At 43.6% G+C, this 25,757-nt stretch overlaps 1 protein-coding gene across 2 annotated transcripts in view; it reads left to right on the top strand.

Moving 5' to 3' along the window:
• Positions 1-23,869, top strand: part of LOC116040122 (cat eye syndrome critical region protein 2) — a 48,029-nt gene extending 24,160 nt beyond the window's left edge. Inside the window, exons 2-19 of one of the 2 annotated variants that reach the window (XM_036003009.1) lie at positions 2,545-2,639; positions 5,328-5,511; positions 6,553-6,680; positions 6,920-7,003; positions 8,173-8,240; positions 8,400-8,560; positions 12,878-12,964; positions 13,372-13,522; positions 14,430-14,559; positions 14,662-14,699; positions 14,799-14,890; positions 15,052-15,178; positions 15,931-16,313; positions 16,510-16,659; positions 16,798-17,602; positions 18,162-20,229; positions 20,735-20,800; positions 20,960-23,869. In XM_036003009.1, coding sequence (XP_035858902.1) covers positions 2,545-2,639; positions 5,328-5,511; positions 6,553-6,680; positions 6,920-7,003; positions 8,173-8,240; positions 8,400-8,560; positions 12,878-12,964; positions 13,372-13,522; positions 14,430-14,559; positions 14,662-14,699; positions 14,799-14,890; positions 15,052-15,178; positions 15,931-16,313; positions 16,510-16,659; positions 16,798-17,602; positions 18,162-20,229; positions 20,735-20,786 — 4,803 coding nt within the window. In that variant the 3' untranslated portion in view covers positions 20,787-20,800; positions 20,960-23,869. Of the gene's footprint in view, positions 1-2,544; positions 2,640-5,327; positions 5,512-6,552; positions 6,681-6,919; positions 7,004-8,172; positions 8,241-8,399; positions 8,561-12,877; positions 12,968-13,371; positions 13,523-14,429; positions 14,560-14,661; positions 14,700-14,798; positions 14,891-15,051; positions 15,179-15,930; positions 16,314-16,509; positions 16,660-16,797; positions 17,603-18,161; positions 20,230-20,734; positions 20,801-20,959 lie in introns of both variants that reach the window. The other variant, XM_031285347.2, reaches the window with a different exon arrangement.
• Positions 23,870-25,757: the final 1,888 nt, after the last annotated feature.

Here is a 25,757-nt window from a genome sequence, read left to right as displayed (position 1 = left end):
TTCCTGCTCCAGATTTCCCACCGTGGTCAGAAAGAACAGGGGAGACACTTTGTTTCTCTCACTATGACTCTAGAGCCGGTACTCACTCTGGAGCTAATCACAGTCACTCTCTCACTTCTCCCTCGCTCTATCACCCGCTCCACACACACACACACACACACACACACACACACACACACACACACACACACACATCCCGGCTCGACGCACACACCAGCGCACAAGTATAAACATCAGGCCACTTATGTAGGCTATGGCGAAAGCTCTGCATGGAGCCTCCGCAGAACCGTAAAACAACCTTTAGTAGTACATTGATCTACTTTTAAATCACATTGATCTACTTTTAAATCGGTCATATAGATTGTGCTCATAAAACCTGTACTGTTCTTTCTTGGAGTCATGAGACGTAGCTGATTTTTATGTCCTGTCATCAAACTCACTCTCCTGGTATCCTCTATGGAAGCTTCAGTCGCAAGCAGGAGCAGGCTGTTGAGTTTTCCCTCCCACTCTTTTTTTTTTTTCTTACCTCAAGCAGAAACATTTATCTTGTCCTGTTTTTCAACTTCTTTCTCAACCTCTTTTCTTTCTCTCCCCTCCTCCTCCTCCTCCTCCTCTGTTTTTCCTCGTGCTGGCTTGTTGGCTCCTGACTTCCGTCGTTCTCCATGGCCCGGAGGTGTGTAAGCTGGCCTTTGGTGACCCCTGAACTCAACCAGGTTTCTCTTTGTAGAGGCAGACTGAAAAGAGATGAGTGAGTGCACAATAATTAAACGTGCCTCCTTGTCCTTGAGATCATTTTGGACCATTAACCTTTTAAACCTGCAGTAGTACTTTTGTGAAAGTTTATGAGAGACCGGAATAGTGACACAGAGTAAGAGTTTGGATCTGTTGCTAGAAGACTAGGAGGGGTAAGGTGTGGTCAGCTGCAGGCAGTCATGTTCTTTTTCTGAAGAGTGATTGTTGGGCTTCAGCCTGTAGGGGCTTGTTTGCACCCTGCAAAAGGGGGCTTTAAGTGAATGGACACTTGGCTGACGGAGCACTTTGCATTTGCATTTCTGCCCTCTCAGCCTCCTGTTCTCTCTCTCCCCCCTTCTGTTCTACTCCAGATCTTTTGGGTATCATTGGGGAAGAGCAGTGCATGGGAAATCGTGTGGGGTACTGTGTCTTGGTTGGTCAGCAAAAGAGAGGAGGGGGCATGGCTGTTTTGCAGCTCCAGGCCCCTGCTGCCTCCCGTCTCTCCTTGGTGCTTTCAGGTCTTTTAGAGTTAGCTCTGCCAGTTACTGCCGCATCATAAAACTTCAATGGCTGAAACACAATGCCGGGCAGGAGCGGGGTCACGACTGAACTTGAACCTCGGCTCCAGCCAAACAACCACTGGCAAACTAAGAAGCCCTAATAAGGCAACTCGCAAATCACAACCACCCCATCTGCTGTCTGCCTCTGCCAGCGTACCTTACACTGATACCAACTCTGTCAAACATGTATGCTGAGAAGAACTCACTAGTATGTCTTATTCTTTTGATGCATCATCTCACAGCTGAGATATTGCCTTTTCTTTTTTTCATATAATGACTAACAATTGTTTATACATACATACATCCATCCCTCAAAAATCTGTGTTTTGCTCATAATGTTTTTGCGTTATTGAAAGAGTTCAGTATGTTCAGTTAAAGCCTAGCTGGCAACATTGGGCTGTAAAAAAGAGGGAGATTTTCTGGGGTATCGGATGAGATGGCCTACTCGCAACATCTCCGCCCCCATATAACCCTACACCACAAATTAATACAATAAATACAACGATGTAAAATAAATGACTTTTGCAGAGTCAGAAAACAAGTCATAAACACTTTTTCTGAACTCACAATCACACAATATAAAAGAAATGTTTTTTTCGCATCTAGCACGGACATTTCTGCATTTGCCTTTATGACTTGATCAGTCTCCAACACACCGAACGGGCCGATGTTAGCAGTTCCCCTCTGTGACTCCACAGCCGGTTTTATGTTATGCTGTTATGGTATAATTAGCATGTTTGCCAACGTCATTTTCCCCACCGTGTTCTACACTAAAGTCTGCCCAGCATACATTGCAAAACGCATGGTGTTTGCGGACATGACTAACGGTTAGAAACGGGAAGGTCTCGCACCAAGAGGACAGACATTTTGATGCATAACGTTACATCTTCTTTTTAGGAGCTGTTTATTCGGTTTTCAGTTCAGTTGACTCTGACTCGAACGGGAGCTTGAATGCATGACAGTCAGGGTTGTTTGGGTTGGGTTGCCAGGTAGTACCACGACATATCGTACAGTCTGGACATATCACAGAAATCGTCAAACCCCATATTACTTATATTGAGTCATATTACTATGAAATTGGGAGATTAGCGGGACACATTACCAATCTGAAGCAGGGCTGGAGAAAGGGTTAAAAGTAGGGAGACTCCAGCGTAAATCGGGAGTGTTGGCAGGTATTCTTTTTAAAAGTTCTTGCAGAGTTCGTCACGTGTGCATTGACCCTACTGTCTCCTTGTTTTCTTTTTTTATCCAGGAGCTGGAGAAAGCCCTGTCCGAGCAGGACTTGGATTTCCTTGGTGACCTTATTGCTTGTCTGTTGCAGGGATGCTATCAGCGCACTGACATCACGTAAGTATAGGATGTTTCCCTAGGTTTGAGCAAGACTTAGGTGCATGTATTTGGCGGGGGGTTTAGGGGTCCTCTCTATAAAAAAAAAAAAAAGGGTTAGAGTTTTTTTTTCAATAAAAAAAATGAAATTTCACATCATTTTGGAGCATTATTATTACCATATATGTGTCTAAAACAAGCTAGAGCAGAGAATAAAAAAATAACCCTCAAAAAAGCTTAAAGACAAAACTGTGAAACAGAAGCCCACTGTGGAACAACTACAATCACTACATCTGAGAAGAGTAATTTAGTTATTTAGTTAGTTTTGATGCTCACGTTGATTTTACATTCATACGGCATAGGTGGTGCCCAAAATGGCGTGGGTGCTGGGCCTAAGACTTATAAAAGTAGGGTGCTTAGACAACATGTAGAACTTTAGCTGCATTTGTTAAATAAAAGGATTTTGTTGAGATGGCAACCAAAAAGAAGGTATCATATCAATATCATATTGGTATCTTATCACCAAATTTAGAATGATGAATCCTGCTTTGTTTAGCTCACTTATGGGTGATGGGCACCACCTTTCCTTACTGTACTGAAACCAGATGGTGACCCAAAACTCAGACAATGACACTGATGAAAACTTCATTGTCATTTGTTTTTATGGATTGATTGATTGATTGATTGATTGATTGATTGATTGATTTTATTTTATTTTTTCATCTGGCCTATTATCTGCACCCGTTTACTACTTTTCCTTCAGTCCTGACCCCAGAACCACAGTGGAAAATAATCAATGCACATTTATTTTCAGTTTGATATGTAGTTGCCAAGATAAAAGCAGTATTTCCATTCTACTTCAAATTAGTCATAGCACCCAAGATCCTTTTTATAGGAAGTGTGAGTCACCGGAACAACGACCGAGGAGTCAGAATTTACTCACAATATGGTGACTCAAGGTCTGTGGTGAAATCATGCTCTACTACTAGAGCAATATTTTGAAAAACTGCACAGCCACTGAAACTTTTCTCTCCTCTGTAATCAAATGATGGGAGAAAGTGAGTATCTAGCTGTGTTTTTTTTATTCAAAGCCACAAATATGTTAAATCTCTAATGGGGCTTCCCCCTTCATACACCTCCTACTCTATCCCATCATTAGAAGGTAGCATAGTGGTACCAGTGAACCAATGAGCAGAGAGGCAGGAATCATCCAGTGTTTTCCATCCAGGCAACCGGTAACAGGAGGACAACCTGCGTTATTGGACTGGACAGGCGCTGGCTTCCTGGGGGTGGCTGCTCAGCACTGGCCTTTCACAGAGCTGCCCTTTTCATCCGCACGTGTTAAACGCTCTGCCGGAGCGGGGGACAGCAGGGAGGGAGGATGTTGAGGAGATCGAGGGACAGAAAGTAGGAGAGAGATTGGGTAGTGAGAAGGGGGGGGGGGGAGAGAATCAGCAGCTGTGTGGAAAGTGCACTGCTCTTTCAAGATAAGCCATTTTTTTTCTGTCCCTCTTTCTCTGTGCCGTTGCATAGATGCTCACCCCTGCCCCAAGCCCTTGTTCTGTTCATCTGACTTGGAACTGAAAGGTACAGATTAATCGGGAAGACCTGAACCGGAACCAACATTATTCACCAGCTCCCACTCATAGCAGAGATACAACCCCACTCCCATTCAAAGAAACTAGTCTTTTTTTCAGTCCCACTTCCCCAGTCCTCCCCCAGCCACCAGGGTAGTTTGAACTTTGTTTGTTTCCTAAGCTTTGCATTACAAAAGGTTGCTAGTTGATATTAAGACATGATGTGTTGGCTTAACAATGTGCATACAATATTTGCAATTGAATTGGTTGCATTTATCTATACCGACGGATCTCAATGGGCCGAAAAAAGAAAAAAAACTCCCTTCTGTCTGGTTTTCTTCTTTATTATTTGTTATAATAAGTGACATATGCATCTTAATTTGGAGTTAATACACAATTAGGTTCCTTATAACTTCATGATCCAGTAAAAATGTGTAATAAGTCAGATTATGAATCTAACATAAATGAATCAAATTTTTCAGGGGTGTAATAGGAACTAAAGTACTATTGTAATCAAATTTGAAGTCAGCTTTATTTATATAACATGTTTCAAATGGCTTTACAGTGAATGAGCCTACCCTGAATAGAACTAATCATCAGTTACAAAACAAACCGAGGAAATAACAAAGCACACAATAAACCACAAGACACAAGTCACACATAGGAAAGGCGTAAGAGATGTACCTAACCCACATAGTCAGCTTTACCTGCTCAACACCACCAACCTGAGGTCCTCAGAAAGTAGGCACCACTCCATCACAACTCTCCATACTAGCATTAAAATAGAAGATCTGAGGTGAGGGAGGAATACCAAAGGGATTCTGCATTATTAGATTGAAAATGTTGCAGATTATGCAAAGACAATCAGTAGAATTGTTACTGACACAGCGAGACAACAACAAAATATTATAGTGATAATATAAGGGTACATCAGAGTGTGCCGGATTTAAAAGCAGCTCTGCTGCCATGTATACTCAAATAACCAAATGTCAACATTTGTATTTCAAGGAATTGTATCTGGTGTTGTTTTCATACTGGTGCCAGTTATGCTTTGATGGTGGTCTTGAGAAACATATAGCACCTGCCTCTCTCACTCTCTGTCTCTCTCCTGTTCTGTTGCTCTGCCCTTTAGGCCCCAGGCATTTAGCAGTTACCTGGATGACATCATCAGCTACCGGTGGGAGCTGGAGGAAGGGAAGCCCAACCCACTTCGAGAGGGCCCCTTCGAGAATCTCCCTCCTCGTACGCAGGTGCAACTGCTTCACCGGCTGTGCGACTACCGTCTGGATGCTGCTGATGTCTTTGACCTGCTTAAGGTACACGTCCACGAGGATCAGCTCAAACAATCTCGACACATTTGTTTTCATGCATGTGATTTGCTCACAAATGGGTTTTTATGCATTATACTCAGTTTTGTGTTTTGTTTGTTTATTTATTTGATTAGGACAATGCACATTAATGAACATTTCTGTAAATGCGCCAGTGTTAGCCTTTCACAACTGAATTGAAATCAAAGCCATGCGGTTAAGAGTAATGATACTGGGGTTCAAGGATTTGCAAAAACACATATAATGGTGCATGTAAACATGTTCTAATAGAAACCCAAAATACGCATATGAACCTGAAAATGCGTAGAATATGAGATTTTTGAAGCATTGTATCCCATTAAGACTTTTTGGTCAGTACATGTAAGAAAAACCTGCTCCTACTTTAATTACAGTAGACGTAGTGTAAATGGATACTCTGTGTGTTTAAAACATGATGGTTTTTGTCCATGAAGAAAGCACCTGAGCACACTCACGGGTTGGTGAATTTTTAAGCATCATACATTTTCATTATTTTAATCATTTAATAACAACGGAGTGTTTTAACTGTGGCCGAAGAGGAGCTGTTAGATTTTCATTGACATTCACACCTTCATTTATAACGAAAATGCTTGCAGTCTAACTGAATTTACAAGTAATGTAGCTTTTCGTTACATCTGCCAAAGATTAGAGCAGCAATGTATACCCTGGAATAACTAAGGCCCAACTAATAATAACCTGACAGTTTTACTTCCATCTGTCAGTTTGTCATTGTCCTTTAATATATTTTACAGTTTTCTCATGTGAAAAGATTTTTTTTGAAATAATTGATCAGACTCAATTTATGAAAGCACTCAGAAAGCTACTGAAAGTGCCTCATGTCTGTGTATGATTCACAGCCGTGTAGGCTCAAAGGACTGCATGACATCACCCACTAATGACTGATGATTTAAAAACAGAGTCCTACACATGATTTAAGAAATCTAATGTGTTCTCTCTCTCTCTCTCTCTCTCTCTCTCTCTCTCTCTCTCCCCCCCCCCACTCCCCCACAGGGACTGGAGGCTGACAGCCTGAGAGTGGAACCGCTGGGGCAGGATGGGAAGGGAGCCCTCTACTGGTACTTTTATGGCACTCGCATGTACAAAGAAGAGCCAGCCAAGAGGAAAGCAGACAAGATCAGGTAAATATCACTGGGCATTGTATAGCCCACATAGCACCATGAATGTGCTATATATTTGTGATGTGACTGGTGTGGTTAACTGCATGTGCATGTGGTAGGTGTATAATTGTAGTAGTAGTTTGACCCTTGTTTACAGGCCTGTTAATGGTTAATTATAGAGTCTCCCATTGCTAATTACCCTGGTTAAAAGGCTATCATTATAAAGACTTATTTTGTACTTCATGTTCTTTTTCCAACAGTGAAACAACTGAACTAACATTACCAGAGAAAAAGAAAAGGGGAAGACCACCAAAGAAGAAAAAACTGGAAGACCCTCAGCTAAGGTGAGGAAAACATTTTTGTCTTCAGTTTGTTGTCAGGGTCGACAGCGTACGAGAAATGCTCACATGTGCAGTTGGGCATGTGTTGCACAGATGTACTGGTTATGTCAAAAGGAAACCTGCATTTAATTGTCAGAGCAGTAGCCGTGGCTGTTTGCCATGTGGTCTTTGTGTGCGTAAACAATAGTGAGGGGTTGAACGATCATGGCTCTAGAAACCTGATCAGGTTTTTGAAGACTTGTTATCATTTCCTTTGCTCTCAGTCAGTCGTTGACTGACCCGTAGCCCTCTGCTGTATCTGAAATGTAATACATGATTAATACAGTATTTGTTGGCCACATACTCTCCAAGCATATTTGACCACAAGTGTAGACCCTTTGTATTTTAAATTGGCTCTTTGGTCAAAAAACATGTTGATTATGGAAAATATCATGGATATATATAAATTGTATTATGTGTTTTTGTATTCCTAAATGTACCCAGTCATTGCTAATGTACACAGCACAGTTGAAAGGTTAGCACAAGGCTAGTCTCGCATTGCCAGACCTTCCTTTACAGCGCCACGGAGGAGGGTCTGGCTAGTTCACACAACATTCCTGGATGGGAGAAAAACGTGCTCTGGTTTATTGGCATTTCTTTAAACCAGTCACAATCATCTTGGCCGGAGCTAATCGCCGCGCGGAGCCCCGGTGCCTCTGCAAAATAGCCTCGGGAAGGAACTTGTTTTGATGGAACATGTGTACGTTCAAAAGTTGTTTTAGTCATGCAACAGAAAACTCAGACTGGACAAATAGTCTAGCTAGCTGTCTGGATTTACCCTGCAGAGATCTGAGGAGCAGTTAACCATAGTCCTCACAAATCCACTTGGGTTTAGAATGCCGAATCTCTGAAGTGGAAGGTCGTGGATATAGACTAGCACAAGGCTAATGAAGGATTTGCAGAATATAACTCCCGGTCTCACTGCGATATACTCTTATGTCCCAAATTGTACGTACATAATGTCCAAAAAGCCTAATAGTCAAACATAAATTCCTTTAGTGTGGGACGTTTGCTCTTAGATTAAAACTAGATGAAGATTCAATAGTTCTAATCACACTCTTCTTTATAGGAATGTTTTGTATCTATTATTCTCAAATGTTTTTTTTGTTTGTTTTGTTTTTTTTACCTTCCAGTGAGGTGGAAAGTGAAGTGACAGAAGTGAAGACAGAAAATGGGCTGGAAGATCTCCCCCCTAGCACAGGTGAAAGGATCTCATGAATACAAGCAATTTCATTTTCATGTTGACTACATCGGGGAACCCCCGTATATTGGTGCTTTGAGTTTTGACTACCAGCGAATTGCCTCTATATCTTTTCGCTAGAATCAATAAGCCAATGTCTCTCCTCTTTGCTTCTACCAGGCCGTGAGCGTGGCACTTGGTCCCTCGTGTGTGATACAGAGGAACAATGGGTCAGTCTGGCAGAAAGCATCAAAGACAAGATCTCCCCACAGGACCGCCACCTCTACCGTGTCATCAGCCAGAACTTCCTGCCTGAGATCAGCAGCATGATTGAGCACAAGGTCAGACACCAAAGAGACACTGCGTCCATTAGTCCCCATTACAGCAGTACATAATGTGTTCTTCCAGATAGTCTGGGTAGAGTTTGTCAGCTATAAAGCAATATGAATGAATACCAGCTCATAAACTACAAGTCCAACCATGGTAGATGTGCCAGTGTTAACATCTACAAATGCAAATATAACTTTTGCTTCCTATTCTCACAAATATAACCGCTGGAGGGACTTTCAAACAGGCAATACACTGCAGTGATCGTGGCAGTATCTATCCAACTTAATCTTAATGATTCTCATTTTAAATGTAATCTTAAACCAATCTCATACTTGGAAGCACCTCAGTGGTAGTAGGAAGAAGAAGGAAAAAAAACCTTGTAAACTGCTGCCTACCTTTTTGTATAACTTAATTATAAATGAAGGTTAATTTGAGCCTATGCGTACGACTTTTTGACATTGGCGGCCCCCATTGAGCTGGAGTGATGGAGCGTGAAAGATTGAGCAATCTCCACCAATCTCCATTCAGGTGCTTTCATGTTCTGACACAGTTCACTGTCCTCCTCCAGGAGTTTCATACATGATCCTGGACACGTTAGCTGGGCCAGCTACAGCAGAGGTGAAGTGAAGGAAAGCCGGTCTGTGCTTGCCTTTAGTTCTGCACACCAGCTCGGTAATGAAGTTGGCTCCAGGCCTTTAACCCGGGCCTGACTCTGGAGAACTATGCTCTCATGCTAGTTTGGTAGAATGAGGCTACACGTTCTGTAGTATTCTTCGTTGGGCTTGGCCATACCTTGGGCCATGCTCATTTGTCTATCATATCTTCCTTGGAATGTGTGTCAAGTACCTCAGGGGGGAGATTATAGAGATATGTTGTGCCCTGCTCAAGGCAAGCATGAGTCAAAAACAACACTACCCACAACTTTTTTCTATAGTTTGCAGTGGAATTACTTTTAGTCATTGGATGCTACAGCTAGTCAAAGCTAAAGTAGGTCCCTGTTTTTGTTTTTCCGGTTTGTATAAACATGGTGGTTAGGTGATATATAACCAGCACTGGCTGTTGCTATAGAAACCATTGCAGCGTTTCTCCATCGTCGGACAAATTGGTCAGTGGATGAATGTAGTCTTAGCCTTCATCGACTGGGCACTCAGCTGTACTATTCATGCTCACGTACTCGTGCTCACCTTAAATATGTCAATCAAAAGGACTTTCTTTCTGGACTCTCTTTCTTTAGTGTTTCTCAATGCAGAATATGAATAAAGCATCTGGTGGTTTTGTAATGAAAGCAGCAGGCAGAGTATGCCTACATGTTGTTTTTGTTTTGGGCTGGTCAATAGAGGAGCATCTCGAAGACTTTTTGTGTTAGTTGTGCTCTTGTATTTAATCTTAATTCTATTTTTTTAAAAACATGAAAGCATGAAATTCCACTACAGTGCGTTAGACTTAGACCTTTACATGGTCTTTATCAGACTTGATCACAGTGTGGAAACAAATACTCAGATGAATTATATTTTGCTCAAAGAACAGTCTCAGTTAAAGGGAGTGCATTCCCCTGATGTTCTTCTTATGTGCAAATAAATTCCACTGATGTCACACCGCAGGCGATCACATTGAAAGACCCTGCGTATTAATTAAATGTACATCACATCACCACCATGGTAATGTACACAGTCTGTCCTTGATTTGCAGTTTAAGGTCAAATGTATCTTAGGCACCCAGAAGGGAAACACTTAACACTTTACACCTAAGCTCTTTAAAAAATGGATATCTTTTTTGTGAGTGTTATTTATTGAGTGGTGTCTAATTACTATAAAGACATTGTAATATTTATAACTATTTTCAACCTCCCATAATCCTCTAGTTTACATGAAAATGTAAGTTGATGTACTTTCCCAGAGCCCAAAGTAATGTCTTCAAATTGCTGGTTTAATTTCACCAATAGTCCAAAATCCCAAACTATTCAATTTACAACGATACAGTAAAGAGAAAAACAGCCACTCCCCACGTTAAAGAAGCTGGAGCTAGCAAATGTTAGGCATTATTTGACAAAAATATATCTGTCTTTAGGTGGCTGTGTGCGTGCATACAAGCGTGACGAATAGACAGTGTGTGTTAGCGTCTTGAATCCTTCCCTCCACGTGTCTCAGGCTGCTGTCACCAGCCATTTCATGGGGCACCAACAGCAGGCGGGAGCTCACCTTGAGGCAGGACGGAGCCTCTTGAATGACAGCTATGCTGCGCTGCAGGATTCTCTCGACCTCTCTAAGTGTCTTCACCAGAGGCACTCTATCTTGTGTGCGTTGGGTGGAGGGGGGGATTTAATGCTGGTGGTAATGTAGGAAGGAGTTGTGGTGCCCCAGGATATGCCAGTGCTTCACACTAAAGGCCTTTTTATGCTTCTGCATCGAATCAACGGTGTACCCCCGCAGACCCCTCTGCGTCTACGCCTATGCCGTAGCCTGACGTGCACCTCTCGAAAAAATGTAACTACACGTGGTGGCAACGCACATGGCTCGGCCATGGCTTGGTAGCGTTGCATTTCCCCCCCGACTCATTTCCTGGTTCTCCTTCTCCATAAACAACATGAAATCAAGGAGAGGGTTAACTTTTCCTGCTCCAGATTTCCCACCGTGGTCAGAAAGAACAGGGGAGACACTTTGTTTCTCTCACTATGACTCTAGAGTCGGTACTCGCTCCAAAGGTAATCGCCGTCACTCTCTCACTTCTCCCTCGCTCTATCACCCTCTCATCTCTCACACACACACACACACACACACACACACACACACACACACACACACACACACACACGCCAGCTCGACACACACACCAGCGCACAAGTATAAACATCAGGCCACTTAACATAGGCTACGGAGAAAGCTCTGAGTGGAGCCTGCGCAGAACCGTAAAACAGCCTTAAGACAAGGCAGAGATGGAGACAGAAGAGTTTTTGATGGCACTATAGATCAGGTCATGAACATATGTCTTCTCTCTCTCTCTCTCTCTCTCTCTCTCTCTCTCTCTCTCTCTCTCTCTCTCTCTCTCTCTCTCTCTCTCTCTATCTTCTCTCTCTCTCTTCTCTTTTCTTCTCTTCTCTTATCTTTTCTCTTCTCTTTTCTCTGCCTCTCACTCCCCACCCACATCTTCCTTCCTCTTTTGCCTTTCTTACCTGCGCACACACACACACACACACACACACAGGCTTCATACAGCTGCAACTGCATTTTTAGGCCTCCCATGGTTGTTTTATGGGTGACCAGAAGCCTGACTGTGACACCTCTCAGTGCTGTTGGCCACCCCGGGCTGACAGTTATTCATAGTCCATCTTTCCTAAAGAACTCTGACATGAGCTACTGGGGCCAGTCCCTGCTACAGACAGGCTTTTAAGGGATCTGCCTAGAGCTCTGTTTCTCTCCTTTCCCGTGTGCTATATATGGATCACTGATATGCCATTAATGTGGATTGAAATGTGGATTATTGACTGTATTTTCAAGATACATAGTGCTCAAAAGTTGCAGGATTGGCTTCCTGGTGTTTATAGCACTGCGTTGTTTATTTTTCAAACTGACTTTAGCTAGCCATTCACCCCCAGGGAAGAGAGAGAGAGAGAGAGAGAGAGAGAGAGAGAGAGAGAGAGAGAGAGAGAGAGAGAGAGAGAGAGAGAGAGAGAGAGAGAGAGAGAGAGAGAGAGAGAGAGAGAGAGAGAGAGAGAGAGAGAGAGAGAGAGAGAGAGGAGAGAGAGAGAGAGAGAGAGAGAGAGAGAGAGAGAGAGAGAGAGAGAGAGACTTGGGGAATGAGTGGGGGAGAGAGAGAGAGACTTGGGGAATGAGTGGGGGAGAGAGAGAGACTTGGGGAATGAGTGGGGGAGAGAGAGAGACTTGGGGAATGAGTGGGGGAGAGAGAGAGTAGAGCCAATGACCTCTCAATACTCACTGCTCCTCCACCACTCCCCAGGGCCTGTCAGTGTGTGGCTGTCTGTCCTTCTGTCTTAAAGACTCAATCAGTAATTCATTTGTTGACCATATCGATTGCAGACCTATCCAAATATGTTTTTTAGAAACAAATACAAAAGTTGGAATGGTTTACTAAAAATGAGAATAATTGAAAATATACAGTAATTCTCATTATCAGATCAAAACATAAATAACTTTAGTTGTCATCTACTGCTACTTGGCTTAGTAAACAATTAATCAGTTTGGCAGCAATAGCAGGTTTCAATCCAGGATAACCTTTTTGTTTACATGTGGATTGTGCCTTTTAACGGCTATAAGGAGCAGAGCTGATTGTCTCTCTTTTTTTTTTTCTTTCTTTCTCTTTTTTTTCTTCAGGAGAGGGAGCAGAAACAGAAGCTACTGGACCCAACCCCAGCTCGTATATCACAAGGATTTTCTAAAAATTACATCAACCAAGAGGAGGAGGTGCGTGTGTGTTTGACTGTGTACATGTGTCCATGTTTTATACACTTGGACATTATAAAACGTCCAATCACACATAATCTGGGATAATTGTTTAACAAATAAACAATACTACTTTCCACAAAATGTCACTATATATATATATATATACATATATACATACATACATACATACATACATACATACATACATACATACACACACACAGTCAATGAGGTGTTTGTTTAGCCACTATCAGTACTTCGGTGTTTGGGTGTACCAGGTTGCTTCTTTAAATTATTTCTGGTGTTGCATGCACAAGATTTATATAGTTAAAGATATCCAACTTTCAGCTTCCACATATTCATTCCAACCTGTCCTTCCCTGAGTCCAGAGTAGACTAATGGGCTTGTGTGTATGTATTCAGGACAATGTGAAGGCCATAGCAGAGGAGGAGAAGAAGAAAGACGAAGAGCTGGACCGGCAGGTCCTGCTGGCCGAGCAGCGGCGAGAAGAGGAAAGGCTTCAGCAAGAAGAACAACAGAGAGAAAAGATGGAGAAGATCAAAGCTGTAGAGGGTAAGATGGATGGCTACATACAAAGATGGATGGAACACAAATGAACAGATGTACAACTTCTGTTTGTGCGAAAAGTACCTTTGTTTTCGGATCTAAATATATCCCCGAGGAACCAACTGCAGCAAGCCCACATACTTTGACATAATGCTAGTATATGCAGAAGGTTACAAAAAAAGATGATGCTGAGTGCTAAAAGTCAAATATCAAGGAGCATCAATAATTTCACATCCTTTCATCAGCGACCTGTCAGCCGCAGGTAGGGGGCTTTCGCACTCTTCTTTGACTCCGGGATCAAGGGCAGAATGGATTGTGAAAGGCACCCCACACAGACTTTCACATCTCCATTGCTGTGGTTTGGCTCATAACGGCTCTAAATCTGCAGTAGCATAGCAGCGCTCAAAGCCTTGTGATTTATGTATAGTACACAGAGACTGGGAGAGGGAATGTTCAAGGCCTTTAATCACAGGATCACTTCTCTTTTCCCCACTCCCTCTGATGTCATCTGTCAAGGGTTAATGAACTGCTGATTGTGCTTCAGCGGAGGAGCCTCATTAATGTATTATAGATGAACAGCAGGACCTGGCCAGCTCTCTGTGTGGAATCCTCCCTCAAACCTCTTTAATTCACACAGCAGGTGGGGCGGCAGGCCTCTCATGTTAAAAGATAAAGCAGTGATACATTTGCACTCTCTGCACTGTTCTGCTCTTTTGATCAACTGGGCGGAAGAAAAGATGGCTGACGAATCGCTCTCTTATCTGAGAGATATGACTCTCCCGACAGCCTCAGTGGACAGCAAGTGCAATTTGAACTGTAACTCAGGAGCCTGAAAAAGCATGTTTGCCTCCTGAGACGGTGTTCTTTTTATTGTTTGCACCTCTAATTGCCCCCTGTGTCCGTCCTCTCTCAGAGCGAGCAAAAAGGCGGAAGATGCGAGAGGAAAAGGCCTGGTTACTGTCTCAAGGAAAAGACCTGCCACCTGAACTCCTAAATCTGGAGCCCTCTTCTCCTGTCTACAGAACACGCAGAAATAAAGCATTGTGAGAGGCTTTGTACTTTTAACTCGTCTCATAAGATATTTCCTACTTATGAGAATGACTGAAGGTTAATTATTTATATCATGTTTTGTGTTGACATTTCAGCTATGAAATTGATGATGACTACACTGCTCTATACAAAGGTATGCCTACGGAGCAGTTACTCGAGGCTGTTGCTTTATCTCAATCTGCATTAATTAATTTGTTACAATGTCAGATCTGATCAAATCTCTCTTCTATAGTGCTTGAGGTCTTGAAAGCCCATAAAGATGCTTGGCCTTTCTTGGAGCCTGTGGATGACTCCTATGCCCCCAATTACCACGAGATCATCCAGGTACTAAATACAAGACAATGATAGCTGGCATGTATCAGTAGTTTGTGATATTGTGTTTCTATGTGTGTGGTTCGCATCCCAACTAATGTATTCAACCACAAATATTGTATTACTTGAGGTTTTCAATTGTTTTAACTTAATTGTTCTTCCAATCCCCTCAGACTCCCATGGACCTGTCCACCATTGAAAAGAAGCTCAATGACGGGGATTATGTTGCTAAGGAGGAGTTTGTGGACGACGTAAAGCTCATGTTTGAGAACTGCATCGAGTACAATGGAGAAGACAGTGGTAAATGAACACAGATGCACAAACACAAACATCTCCACCCCAAAAGACTCCATTAAGAATTTGGCCTCGGTATAAAGACTGATGCGTCAAAATCCATTTCAGTTGCAGTGTGTTGTGAGAAAGGAGTGCATATATGAATTTTTGGGGTGAGAGTCAGGGGGTGACAGTGGGAGAGCGAGCAAAAGAAAGGGGGCCGGACCTAGTGCTGTGTTTGGGCCGGGGCCAGGGCAGCCTTGACAGTGATTAATGAGGAGTGATTGAGCTGTGCTCCAGTGCTCAGGGGGATCTGAGCCCTGCAGTGCCAGAGAAACATTCCAGCCCCTAAGCCCCCTGTCTGGAGCCATCCATCCAACTCCCCATACTCTCCCCAGGGACCGGGGGAGGAGAGTGGTAAGGGGGCCCGGGGTGGAGCAAGAGGAGGAGGAGTTGGAGGAGCAGGGGTCAATCTGCGCCCTCTGACCTGGTCAGTCAGCCAGCGCTAGGCTGAAAACAGAGGAGCAAGTGTGTGTCCTTAGGTACACAGCATGCATATTGCTCTGTAGTGTTTGAGTGTAATGGAATGTTTGTGGGAGTGTGTGTGGCTGTGTATGTGTAAGGGAGGGAGTGACTTGCAGATGCAAAGCTATTATTTGAGTGTACATGAGTGGATGTGCTACATGTGTTTATGGGGGTGCAGAAGATGTGGTTGTGTGTAAGAACGTATGTGTTTTATTATATGAGCATAGCTGATGTGTACGTCTGCCTTTCCCCAGAGTACACAATCATGGCGGAGTCTCTTGAACGGTGTTTTAGCCGAGCCTTACTAAAACACTTTCCATCAGAGGATGGTGACACGGACGAGGAATTCCACATCAATAGTGAAGACAAGGAGCGCAAGGACAAAAAGCGCAATCGTGGCAGCAGCAAACATTTGGGACCTGAAAGTCTGATCAAGGCCACGGAGCAAGTCCAACGTAAGCGAAACTCCCAAGGGGGAAAGGGAAGCACACTCTCAGAGGAAGAGGAGAGCAAACCAACACGACTGCCTCATCCCCTCCACTGGGCCAGTGGCCCCCCTCACCCCTACAGACTGCCTCCAAGCCAGCAGCGCATTCATGAAAGAGACATCAGGCTTATGTACCACCCAGGGCAACAGGTATCCACAAAATAACTTCGCTTGTTTTTTTGAAGTTCCTCTACATTTCTTAAAACCCATGTACTTAATTTGGCACCTATACTAAACAATATTTAACTAGTTATATGAACACCTTAATCTATTGTTTTCTTCTCTCTTGATTTCTGAAATGTAGTAGAAAAACTTCAATAGTGAATTATCTCTATTGTCTTACCAGCTCCGTCGTCCACCGGGCCCCCCTGGTCCTCAGGGCCCACACCTGTATGGCCAAAGAATGGCCATGGATCCCCGCTTTGCTTACCAAGCTCACATTCCCAGGCATGGAGACCCCAGTTTGAACCACTTGCCCCACAACTTTAATATGCAGGTATACAGACCCAATTACACCTTTCTTCTGAAGGACCACCTTATTCTGTACGTGTTCTACTTGATGCTGGTAAAACAGCGTGATGTACAGTTATACTAAACAAAGCCCCTAACTTGATTTTTTTATTTTTTTTCCTAGCATCGCATGGCTGAAGGGCATCACATGGGTCCTAGGTATCCAATGGTCCCAGATCCTAACCAGCAGCAGCCTCCACACCAGCAGCAGCACCCCTACATGGGTCCAACTCATGGCCCATCTCTGGGGCCACGTCCTGTGGGCCTCCAGCCTGGCCCTCCTCCTGAAGCCAGCATGTATCCATCCCACCACCGCCCAGATGGCCACACCATGCACCCCATGGGTAACAGATTCCCAGGGCCAGAAGGACCACCTCAGCACAACTACCCAGGTGTGAGGCCTTCCAGTATGGGCCTATCCAACATGTGGACTGGTATGAGTCACCAGGAGAGACCCAATGGAATGCACATGCAGGATCCCAACATGGTGAACTCGTGCAACTTTAGTTACGGTGGAGTCCCCCCTCCAGTGGGGCATAAACCTTGGCCGGAAGCTGCTGGATACCCCCATCCTCCTCCCAATGCCCAGTATCAAATGTCTGCAGCGGTCAGCTCCCTGGGGCCCATGGCCACACGCCCCCCTGTTCCACACCCAGACTCTTCTGGCAGGACACGCTTGGCTTCCATGCTGGAAAGCCCAGAGATGCTGGCCCTGCAGCAGCTGTCAGCCTCTTCTAGACCCCCTGCTGGTGCCCCTCATCAGCACATGGGCAACTTTCCGCAGCCTGGGCCCCCATCAGGAATTGGCAGCATCCCAGCTCACCCCTCTCAGCAGCCTCCCCCTACCCCTGAGGTTCAGCTGCTGCGTCCTGCTAGAGACAATGGGCCAGACAGCCAGCCTCCCCAACAGACAGACATGCAGCCCAAAGGTAGACCTGACCTTCTCTCTCAGTATTTCACCAGCCGTGTATATTCTGCATGAAGGAACCCAAGCACAGTCTAACCTTTTTATACACAAGTCTTCTTTCTAGGCTGTAGTGTTTCAATGTGTTAATCAGCACATCCCCCATCCTTGTCCTTCCTCTGTGTGCTTTTAGCAATTTGATTTTAATTATTTTTCACAGTAAGTGGCAAATTGAATATTCATTAGTTTAGTGAAATTTCTTCCTGGTTGCTTTGAGGGTACAAAGGAGATGGCATGTTGTCAGTTAAGCGTCACTAGCAAGCTTACAGTGTGTTTGCATTCTCACTTTAATGGAGTGGAACTGGACATGATTACATTTTTAATTTGCTGGATTTGTATTGTTGATTTGATTGGTTTGGATAGATAGTTTTGAAGTGACACAAACCTTGTCTATTTTATCTTTTTATATATTCTTTGACACAGTACTCCACATAATGCAGTGGTATTGACTTACAACCTTGTTCTTGTAAAACAGTTATTCCTTCAATTCTAACTTTCCTTTTTATTATTTTGTATGTTAACAGACTACAAGAACAAAATGGCTGCCGACATTTCCGATGAAGCTTCATCACACAAAAACACTGTTTCAATTAACCAAGACCACCCGTCCATCCGTAGCCCCAGCGAACACCAGACTGGGCCAGCAGAGGTAATGCAGAGCCCCCCAGCCTCTAACTCGGGCCGATCACAGGAGATTCCGTCGGGACCAGGGCTCCCGCAGAGTTCAACAGAGAGCCACAAGCAGGAGGTAGATGGCCAGAGACAATCTATCAGCCACTGTCCCAGTCAACACATTGGTGCTACTACTGTGTCATCCCATCTCAACATAAGTAACAGCTCCACTGATCCCACTCACCCCATCCACTCTCCGCTTACACAGAACAGTCCACAGCACAAAGCTCAGAGCCCCGCACTTCTTCACCAGAACATCCCGCTGCTGCATGTTGCAGCAGCTCAGAATTCCACTCAGCAAATGTCAGAGAACAACTTGTCACACATGCAGAATGCACATCAGCAAAGTGAACATCAGCAGAACATCCAAAAACAGCAGCAACCTCAGAGTACCCCTCCCCAATGCCACCCTCAGAGCTCTCCCCAGCAGATGACCCAGAGCACACAGCATCACAATTCTCTGCTACCCCATCATCAAGTCCCCCAAAACATCTCTCCACAACGTCACACACAGAGCAGCCCTGTGCATGGGATGCCGCAGAGTGCCACACAGGGAGCCCAGCCTGGACCCCCTCAGCCAGCTCCTCTCACCTCTTTGCCACCCAGTCATCCTACCCCACTGTTACCTTCCCAGCCCAGCCCAGCAGACCATGGAGATCAAAGACCTAGTGAGCCTACAAGTAGACCAGACACAGACGCTGTTGCCGTCCCTCCGCAGCACGTGATGAAATCTGGGCCCCCCAGTGGTATTTACAAACACCAGGCTTTCAGTCCCAATCCCCATCAAACCCATCTGGTGGGTAGTAACCCAGGTATGCAGGCCCAGAGAGGGCCAGCACCTGCTCACAATCCAGCCATGTCTCCTCACTCCCACGGCCAGGCAAACGGAGCCATGGGTCCATATGGCATGGGGAACCATCCACACCCACACTACAGCCAGACAAACATGACCAGGCCCCTGCCTCCTTCTGCTCACCACCCTTATCACAACCAGGCCATCAACCCCCTGCACAATCCTGCTCAGCACCCCACCTACCACCAGCAGGGAGGGGCTGCCTACTCCTACCACACGCCAGGCCAACAGCACCCTCAGGCTCACCCAAACATGTACCCACCTCATCAGTACCAGCAGCAACACTACTACCCACAACCCCATCCCCAAGCTCAGGCCCATAACCAGGCCAACAGTAGAGGGAGTTATCCTCCAGAGGAGTGGCATCGGTCTCATTATCAGCCTCACCAGGCGATGCCGCCCAATGCCTACCTACCTGTAGCTAGTGCCAGAGGCAACAGTCAGTTAAAGGAGAGCAGTGTGTCACCACTGGGCTCTGAGGGCTCCAGTGGTGCTAGTTTGGTGTCCCCTGGCCCTGTGCCTGAAGTAGGGCCACACCCTGGAGGCCCAGAGGGGAGGAAGTGTGAAAGCAGGGAGCAGGCCAGTAGCAGCGGCGGCAGCCCTGCAAAGCAGGCTCATACAGTGAGCTCAGAGCGACCTGAAAGCCCTAAAGAAATCCTGGACCTCGACAGCCATAATGCTGCTGCCCGCCACCGTAGCACCCAGCCACCTCAGCAGCACCCTCCTGCCTCTGCCGCACACATGCTGTCTGGCTTCATGTACGACCCTCGTGCCGTGCACCCTGGGATGCAGCGAGGCGGCGTTCCTCCACCGCACATGATGTTTCAGGTTCGTGGAGATGGCAGCAGAGCCCCTTACCCTGGCCAGCCATACCCAGATCCACGCGGTTATGCCACCCACAGACCTCACCCACACCTGATGGAGGCTCTGCAGCGGCCCCAGCAGCTGCCTTACTCCCCGGGCCAGTCACGCATGGCCATGTTCAGACACCCCCGGCCTGCGGGCCACTTCCAGGGCATGATGATTCAGCAGAGAGGCCTGGCACCAGAACACTTCCTACACCCAGGGTAAAATGGAGTCTTATGTTGTTGTTCTCTCTCTATCTGTAGTCTTATACCTGAGTCAGTATATCTCACTATATCACTTTTATACACTTACTTTTGTTTCACAGTCAAAATACAAATTTAGTCAAAATACAAAATCAAAATACAGTTATTTTCAACTAGTACTTGTTTCTTTTGAATTTGAAGTGACTCAGGACATCGTAGGGAAAGTTAGGCTTGTAGTAACCTCTAAACACAATCCAATTTAAATGTGTTTTTTAAAGATTGGTTGAGACAAAAACCAATGTAGTGTTGATTAGTTGATTGACAGGAGTTCTATCAGTTTAAACAGCAATTTTGATACCCAGTTAATACGTTTAAGTCATTTATCAAATGCTAAACATTCGCAGTGTAAAACAACCTTTATGACGCTCAGTTCTGTTTGGAGTAAACTGCTAGGCCAGTAGTGGCAACTTGACCTTTTTTAAGTGTTAACAACATATTTTTTTTTTCTTTTTTGTGGTCACAGGCAGCAGACGATGGCTGCTCCAGGCGGCCCTAGCAGTAAACAAGGAGTGTGACACCAGATATCAGAGTGAGTAAAAATAACTTTTGTCACTATGTTAAAACAGCTTCCAGCAATTTCCTATTATATCATCCTTCCTTAAATATGTCTTTACAGTGCCTTAAGTATTGAATCCTAAAAACATGAACACGCTGCTAAAAGGCTTTTCATTCCTTTTTCTCCTTTCAGGCATGTTGTTATCAAATACCACCTGGACAAAGCAGTGAGAGAAAAGGAAGTCTATGTGCGCATGCTGACAGAGACTGTGGATGGTCTCTGTCATACATGCTCCACATACATCTCTTACTGATTTTCTTACACTGGACAAGAATTTTTGGCTCTGTTTTACCCACCACTGAACTTGAAGATCCAACCAGGCAGATGGTATTACTGAGATAATAATAATGTGAAATGTTAATGAGCCCTGGAGAACAATTCTCTTTTCTTCTGGAGCTTAGTGGAACTGGCCAGGGATGCACTGACTTGCTCAGGGTCCCTTCACCACAATAGTTTCTTCCAAACACGAGCGTTTGAACTAGGGTCCTCCAGCAGAAGGGCAACCTTTTTAACCACTAGGCCGACCTGCCCGACACAGAGGACCCTGCCTTCAAGAACACTGGACAGTCCTCTCCTCTTTGAGCAATGGACATACAAATGGAATAAAGGACACGGAACACAGCCTGCCTATCTTGTCCAATGACAGCAATGCTTGATGGAGCTGTTAATCTACTGACAGAACTGAGAAGGACTGGGATGAAGACGAGAGGGACTGTTGTTTTTACTGCTATTTTCTGTTCCAACCCTATCTTTAAACTCAGGTGTAGAAAAGGGAGGTACTATGAGACTGTCACCCTAAACCAGTCAACTCACAGGCCCCTTGCAATTGCCTTGGTTTCCTTTTGTGAATGTATGAGTGAATGTGTAGACAATAAGGTGTGCACAGCAGATTAGCTGCACGTGAAAGGACACAAACACTGGTCATTTGTCTGAAGCATAAACCGTCCTGAAAAAGGCCCAGTTACTGTCCGTTTCCACCCCAACTCTAAACACGCAGTATATGCATCTTTCAAAGCTGCCTTCATTGTCACAAATGTCTTTGACTAGCAGAGAGGGACTGGCAAAGATGGCGCAATTTGTATTCGACTGCACCGAACTCTCTGTTATGCACTATGGATTTTGTTAGTCGAGACATCCTGGAATTGAGTGGCCTTGGATAGTCTTATTTTTAGTCAAACACGTATATGTATAAAAATATCCTTACCTCTTGTCCCAGATGGGGGAACTTCTAAAATGTCCTGCTAGCTTGTAAATGCACATGCACAGAACAAACATACACATCAATTTCTTTAAGTTGTGACTTTTGTTGCATTCCATCTACAGGTGCCAACTTTCTTTTCACGGCCCTGCCCTTTGCATGGTTGCTTCTTTTGAGTGCTTCCTCTTCCCCATGTCAATACTAAACGTATCCTCAGGGTGTACAGTTTCTATATACGGGTATTTGTCTGCATTATTTGAAGGAGGAGCAGCCTAAGGATAATGGGACTGCAACTGTGGCAAATAAATCCACCTCATGTGAAGAACCTAACCTTTAAGGGTCTGTATTCATTTTTTTTTAACAATTTTTAGCTTAAACCATCAGTTTAATCAAAGTTGATTTGAAGTGAGATGGATTTGAGTTACATTCCTGTTGATCTGATATTATACCATTAGTCATCACAATTAATTTGGGCTTTCTTCTGACATATTTTTACGAGCAGCCAATGTATTTTATCATAACGGAGGTATGCTGTGGAGGTTTTGTCCGGCACCCTACACCTTATCCGATCCATGTTGCACCTGTAAACCCCATGTGCAGTTCGGTGATGGCAGCAAATGAATCTACCTCATCTAGCCAGTCAGTGGCATCTACTGAATCCCTCCACTTCTTCTCCTGCTCTGCCAGACTCCTGCCGGTCTACATTTTGTGACAAGCTGAGGATTTTTTGATTTTAGCACCACTTTTTAAGTTTGTAGACTTGCATAGCTGACAATTAAATGTCCTTACAATACATGACCATCTTGGCCACAGTTTGCTGTGTCAACTTATGATGCCGACTGACCGTCTCAACAAGATGCAGATGTGATTATTCAGCTGTCAGTCTGACATTGACAGGTATTCTGTAAAAGAAGCAATCTTTGAACGTGTACAATATCTTTTATTTTTTTTTTAATGGGACAGCACTTTCATTCCCAGTGTTTTTAAATTGAGTATGATGGACAATATTACATCACATGTCTAAAAGGGGACTCTGTAAATTGGTCTCTAGTTGTACAGATTGCATGCCTTCCTGTCTAAAGGTTGTTGAAACTAGACAAAGTAGGCAGTATTACAGTCTAGGGTCTGTAATAGACTGCATAGAGTTTGGCAGCATTATGGATTTACTATGTTCCTTAGTAATAGGTACATGAGGCATTGTAAGGAAATATTTGAAGAGGATGATGGAATAGGAAAGTGCTAGAAGCTGTGGGACAATTTCCTAAATGTGTCACACAAGACTTGCTATTTTGTTAAAATAGGAAATTGTTTTAATATTTAGTGGGCCTAATAGGGCCACTTTGGAGGTAGTGCGTTCACTTGTGCTGTCTAATGTATGAGGGACAGTGTTGATTTTAAAGGTCTGAGGTTGGGATACTGTCTTCTGCTGTACAGATGGTGTGTGTGTGTGTGTGTGTGTGTGTTTCTGGTGTGTAGAATCAGCACCAGATGATCAGAAGTGTGCATTCATCTCTCACTTTTACTCTGCTGTCATTTCTCTGCACTAGTGAAAACCATTTAGACGTGATTAAATGTGAATCATATTTATTTTCTCTTTTAAGAATTTTTGTACATTTTTGAACTTGTTTTAATATAAATGTGGTCTGTTTCTTTGTTTATGTTTTTGTTGTTTTAAGCAGTTGTCTTTTACCTCAGTAGCATGGTGGCATTGAAAAATAAGACCTTAATTTTTTTTTTAAGTGACGTTTACAAGTTCTTACCTGACTGACATAGATTATTTTGGAAATGTAACAGAGTATTTTCTATACTGTACATTTCTTAGAAATAAATCCCTTTTTCTCGAACAAGAGTCAGTTTTTATCATTGCCAATTCATCATTAGGGAAAAAATAAATAACTAGTCACATCACTATAACGGCAGATCAGTGGCATAAAACAAGGCTGTGCCATTCCATAGTAATAGGGCATGTATCTATAATCCGTTAAAGAAACTAAAAGGCCCAAAGTAATGAAATGCAAACAGACAAAACAAGAGGGCCAATGCAAGACAATGCATTAATCTAATGGAGCGCCTCACGCCATCACCTTCAATTAGTGGTGATCCTCTTGACGGAAACCCTCCACAGATTGTATGCTGCTTTGTTTTGACCCTTCTCACGTCTGCAGTAGTTAGTGGTGTGACATCAGCGTATGAGGAAGCAGCATGGCTCTCAGGCTTCCTTCAAGGTACTCCTTGTGAGAAAATAATAATAATAATAAACATTATTTTGTTAGTGGTAGTGAAAAACACATTCAAATGAGGCATGTAATTAAGATACTTTAATTGTGTGGTGTTCATATTTTTGTTACATAGCCAATGTTCCTGGGTCTGGTGGACCCACCACATTATTAGGCTTTTAGGTCAATACAGCCAATACTAGGTTCATATTTGCCATTTACCACTGTGAGATCACATTTATGATCATATGATCATTTTTGTTTTTTTGTGAGAAAATAAGGAAATTCAACTATAAAAAAGGTAAAAAAAAAAATAGAAATAAGATTTTTGATCATTATTGTTGCTTATTTCTTAGAACTTAATCAGAACAGGTGAAAGTGCTTGAAATGTAACAATTTTGTAACTTTGTGTGGGAATAGCAGCTGCAGAAAGACAACATTCCCGCACACAGACACCTACACTCAGACATGCACACATACAGACGCACAGACACACAGAGATGCACAGACACATAGACACACACACACACAGCAGGCCCAGTTAGAAATAATAAATAGCATAATTTTTCTTTTAGCAAACATTGAAAACGGGTCCCACAGACCCAAACAACATACAAGGGTTAACTGAGCCAAAGTAAGCAGGTAGCATAACTAAATTCTGAAAGTGAAAGAAAACAAGACTGTGTAACAGTAAAACAAAAATGGACAAAGATGGAAATAAGTGTAGGACTTTATACTATCCCTGAGAAAAATGTTTGTATTTCAATGATTTCAAACCAAAGAGAAACCTTTGAGGGAAACGTTCATCAGGAGGAGCCATTTCCAGTACAACTCCTCCAACAACTTTAAAAATACTTGACGGATATCTGCAACTGAGTCTACAAGTATTATGTAACTAGCTTTTTAAGGTGGGCATTTTTTCATCATGAGTCCCTGATTAATTTGGAAAAATAAACCCACTGAATTCAGTTACCCCGTCTGAAATATTCAATATATCTGTTGATATGAAGATCTCAATTTAAGCATCTTGTCCTTTTATGAGTGGAATGCCCAGTGTTCCTTAAATTAGTTACACTGGGTAACAGGTATGTCTCATCTTTGGGGCACTGTGACTGGATGGAGATATGTTTGTTCTGTTTTAGGCTACATCTAATGGTTCATGGTAGCCTATATCTTGTTTTTTTTGTGCCAGTCTTAAATACAAACGTGTAATTATCATTAGTTTGTTGATAAATGTAATATGCCATGCAACACAAATTATCAACGTTTACTTCTTCTTTTTTTAAATACTGCCAAAGCTCAGTGTTGTTGGTTTGTATTATTTGATAAACGCTAATTGTAATGCAGAAGCGTCAGCCAAAAAAAAAAACCCAAACAAGTCATTAACCCCATAGTGCATCGGGGATTGGACATTCATTCCCTATGTCGTCCACACTTCACCAATCAAATTATTATCAGGGTTACATTTCAGCCAATCATAGCGGGACGGGGGGCGGGACTTAGATGCACCCTCAGA

The sequence above is a fragment of the Sander lucioperca genome, chromosome 7, assembly GCF_008315115.2.
Source record: "Sander lucioperca isolate FBNREF2018 chromosome 7, SLUC_FBN_1.2, whole genome shotgun sequence".
Taxonomy (NCBI): domain Eukaryota; kingdom Metazoa; phylum Chordata; class Actinopteri; order Perciformes; family Percidae; genus Sander; species Sander lucioperca.
This window is presented reverse-complemented; position numbering and strand designations above follow the sequence as displayed.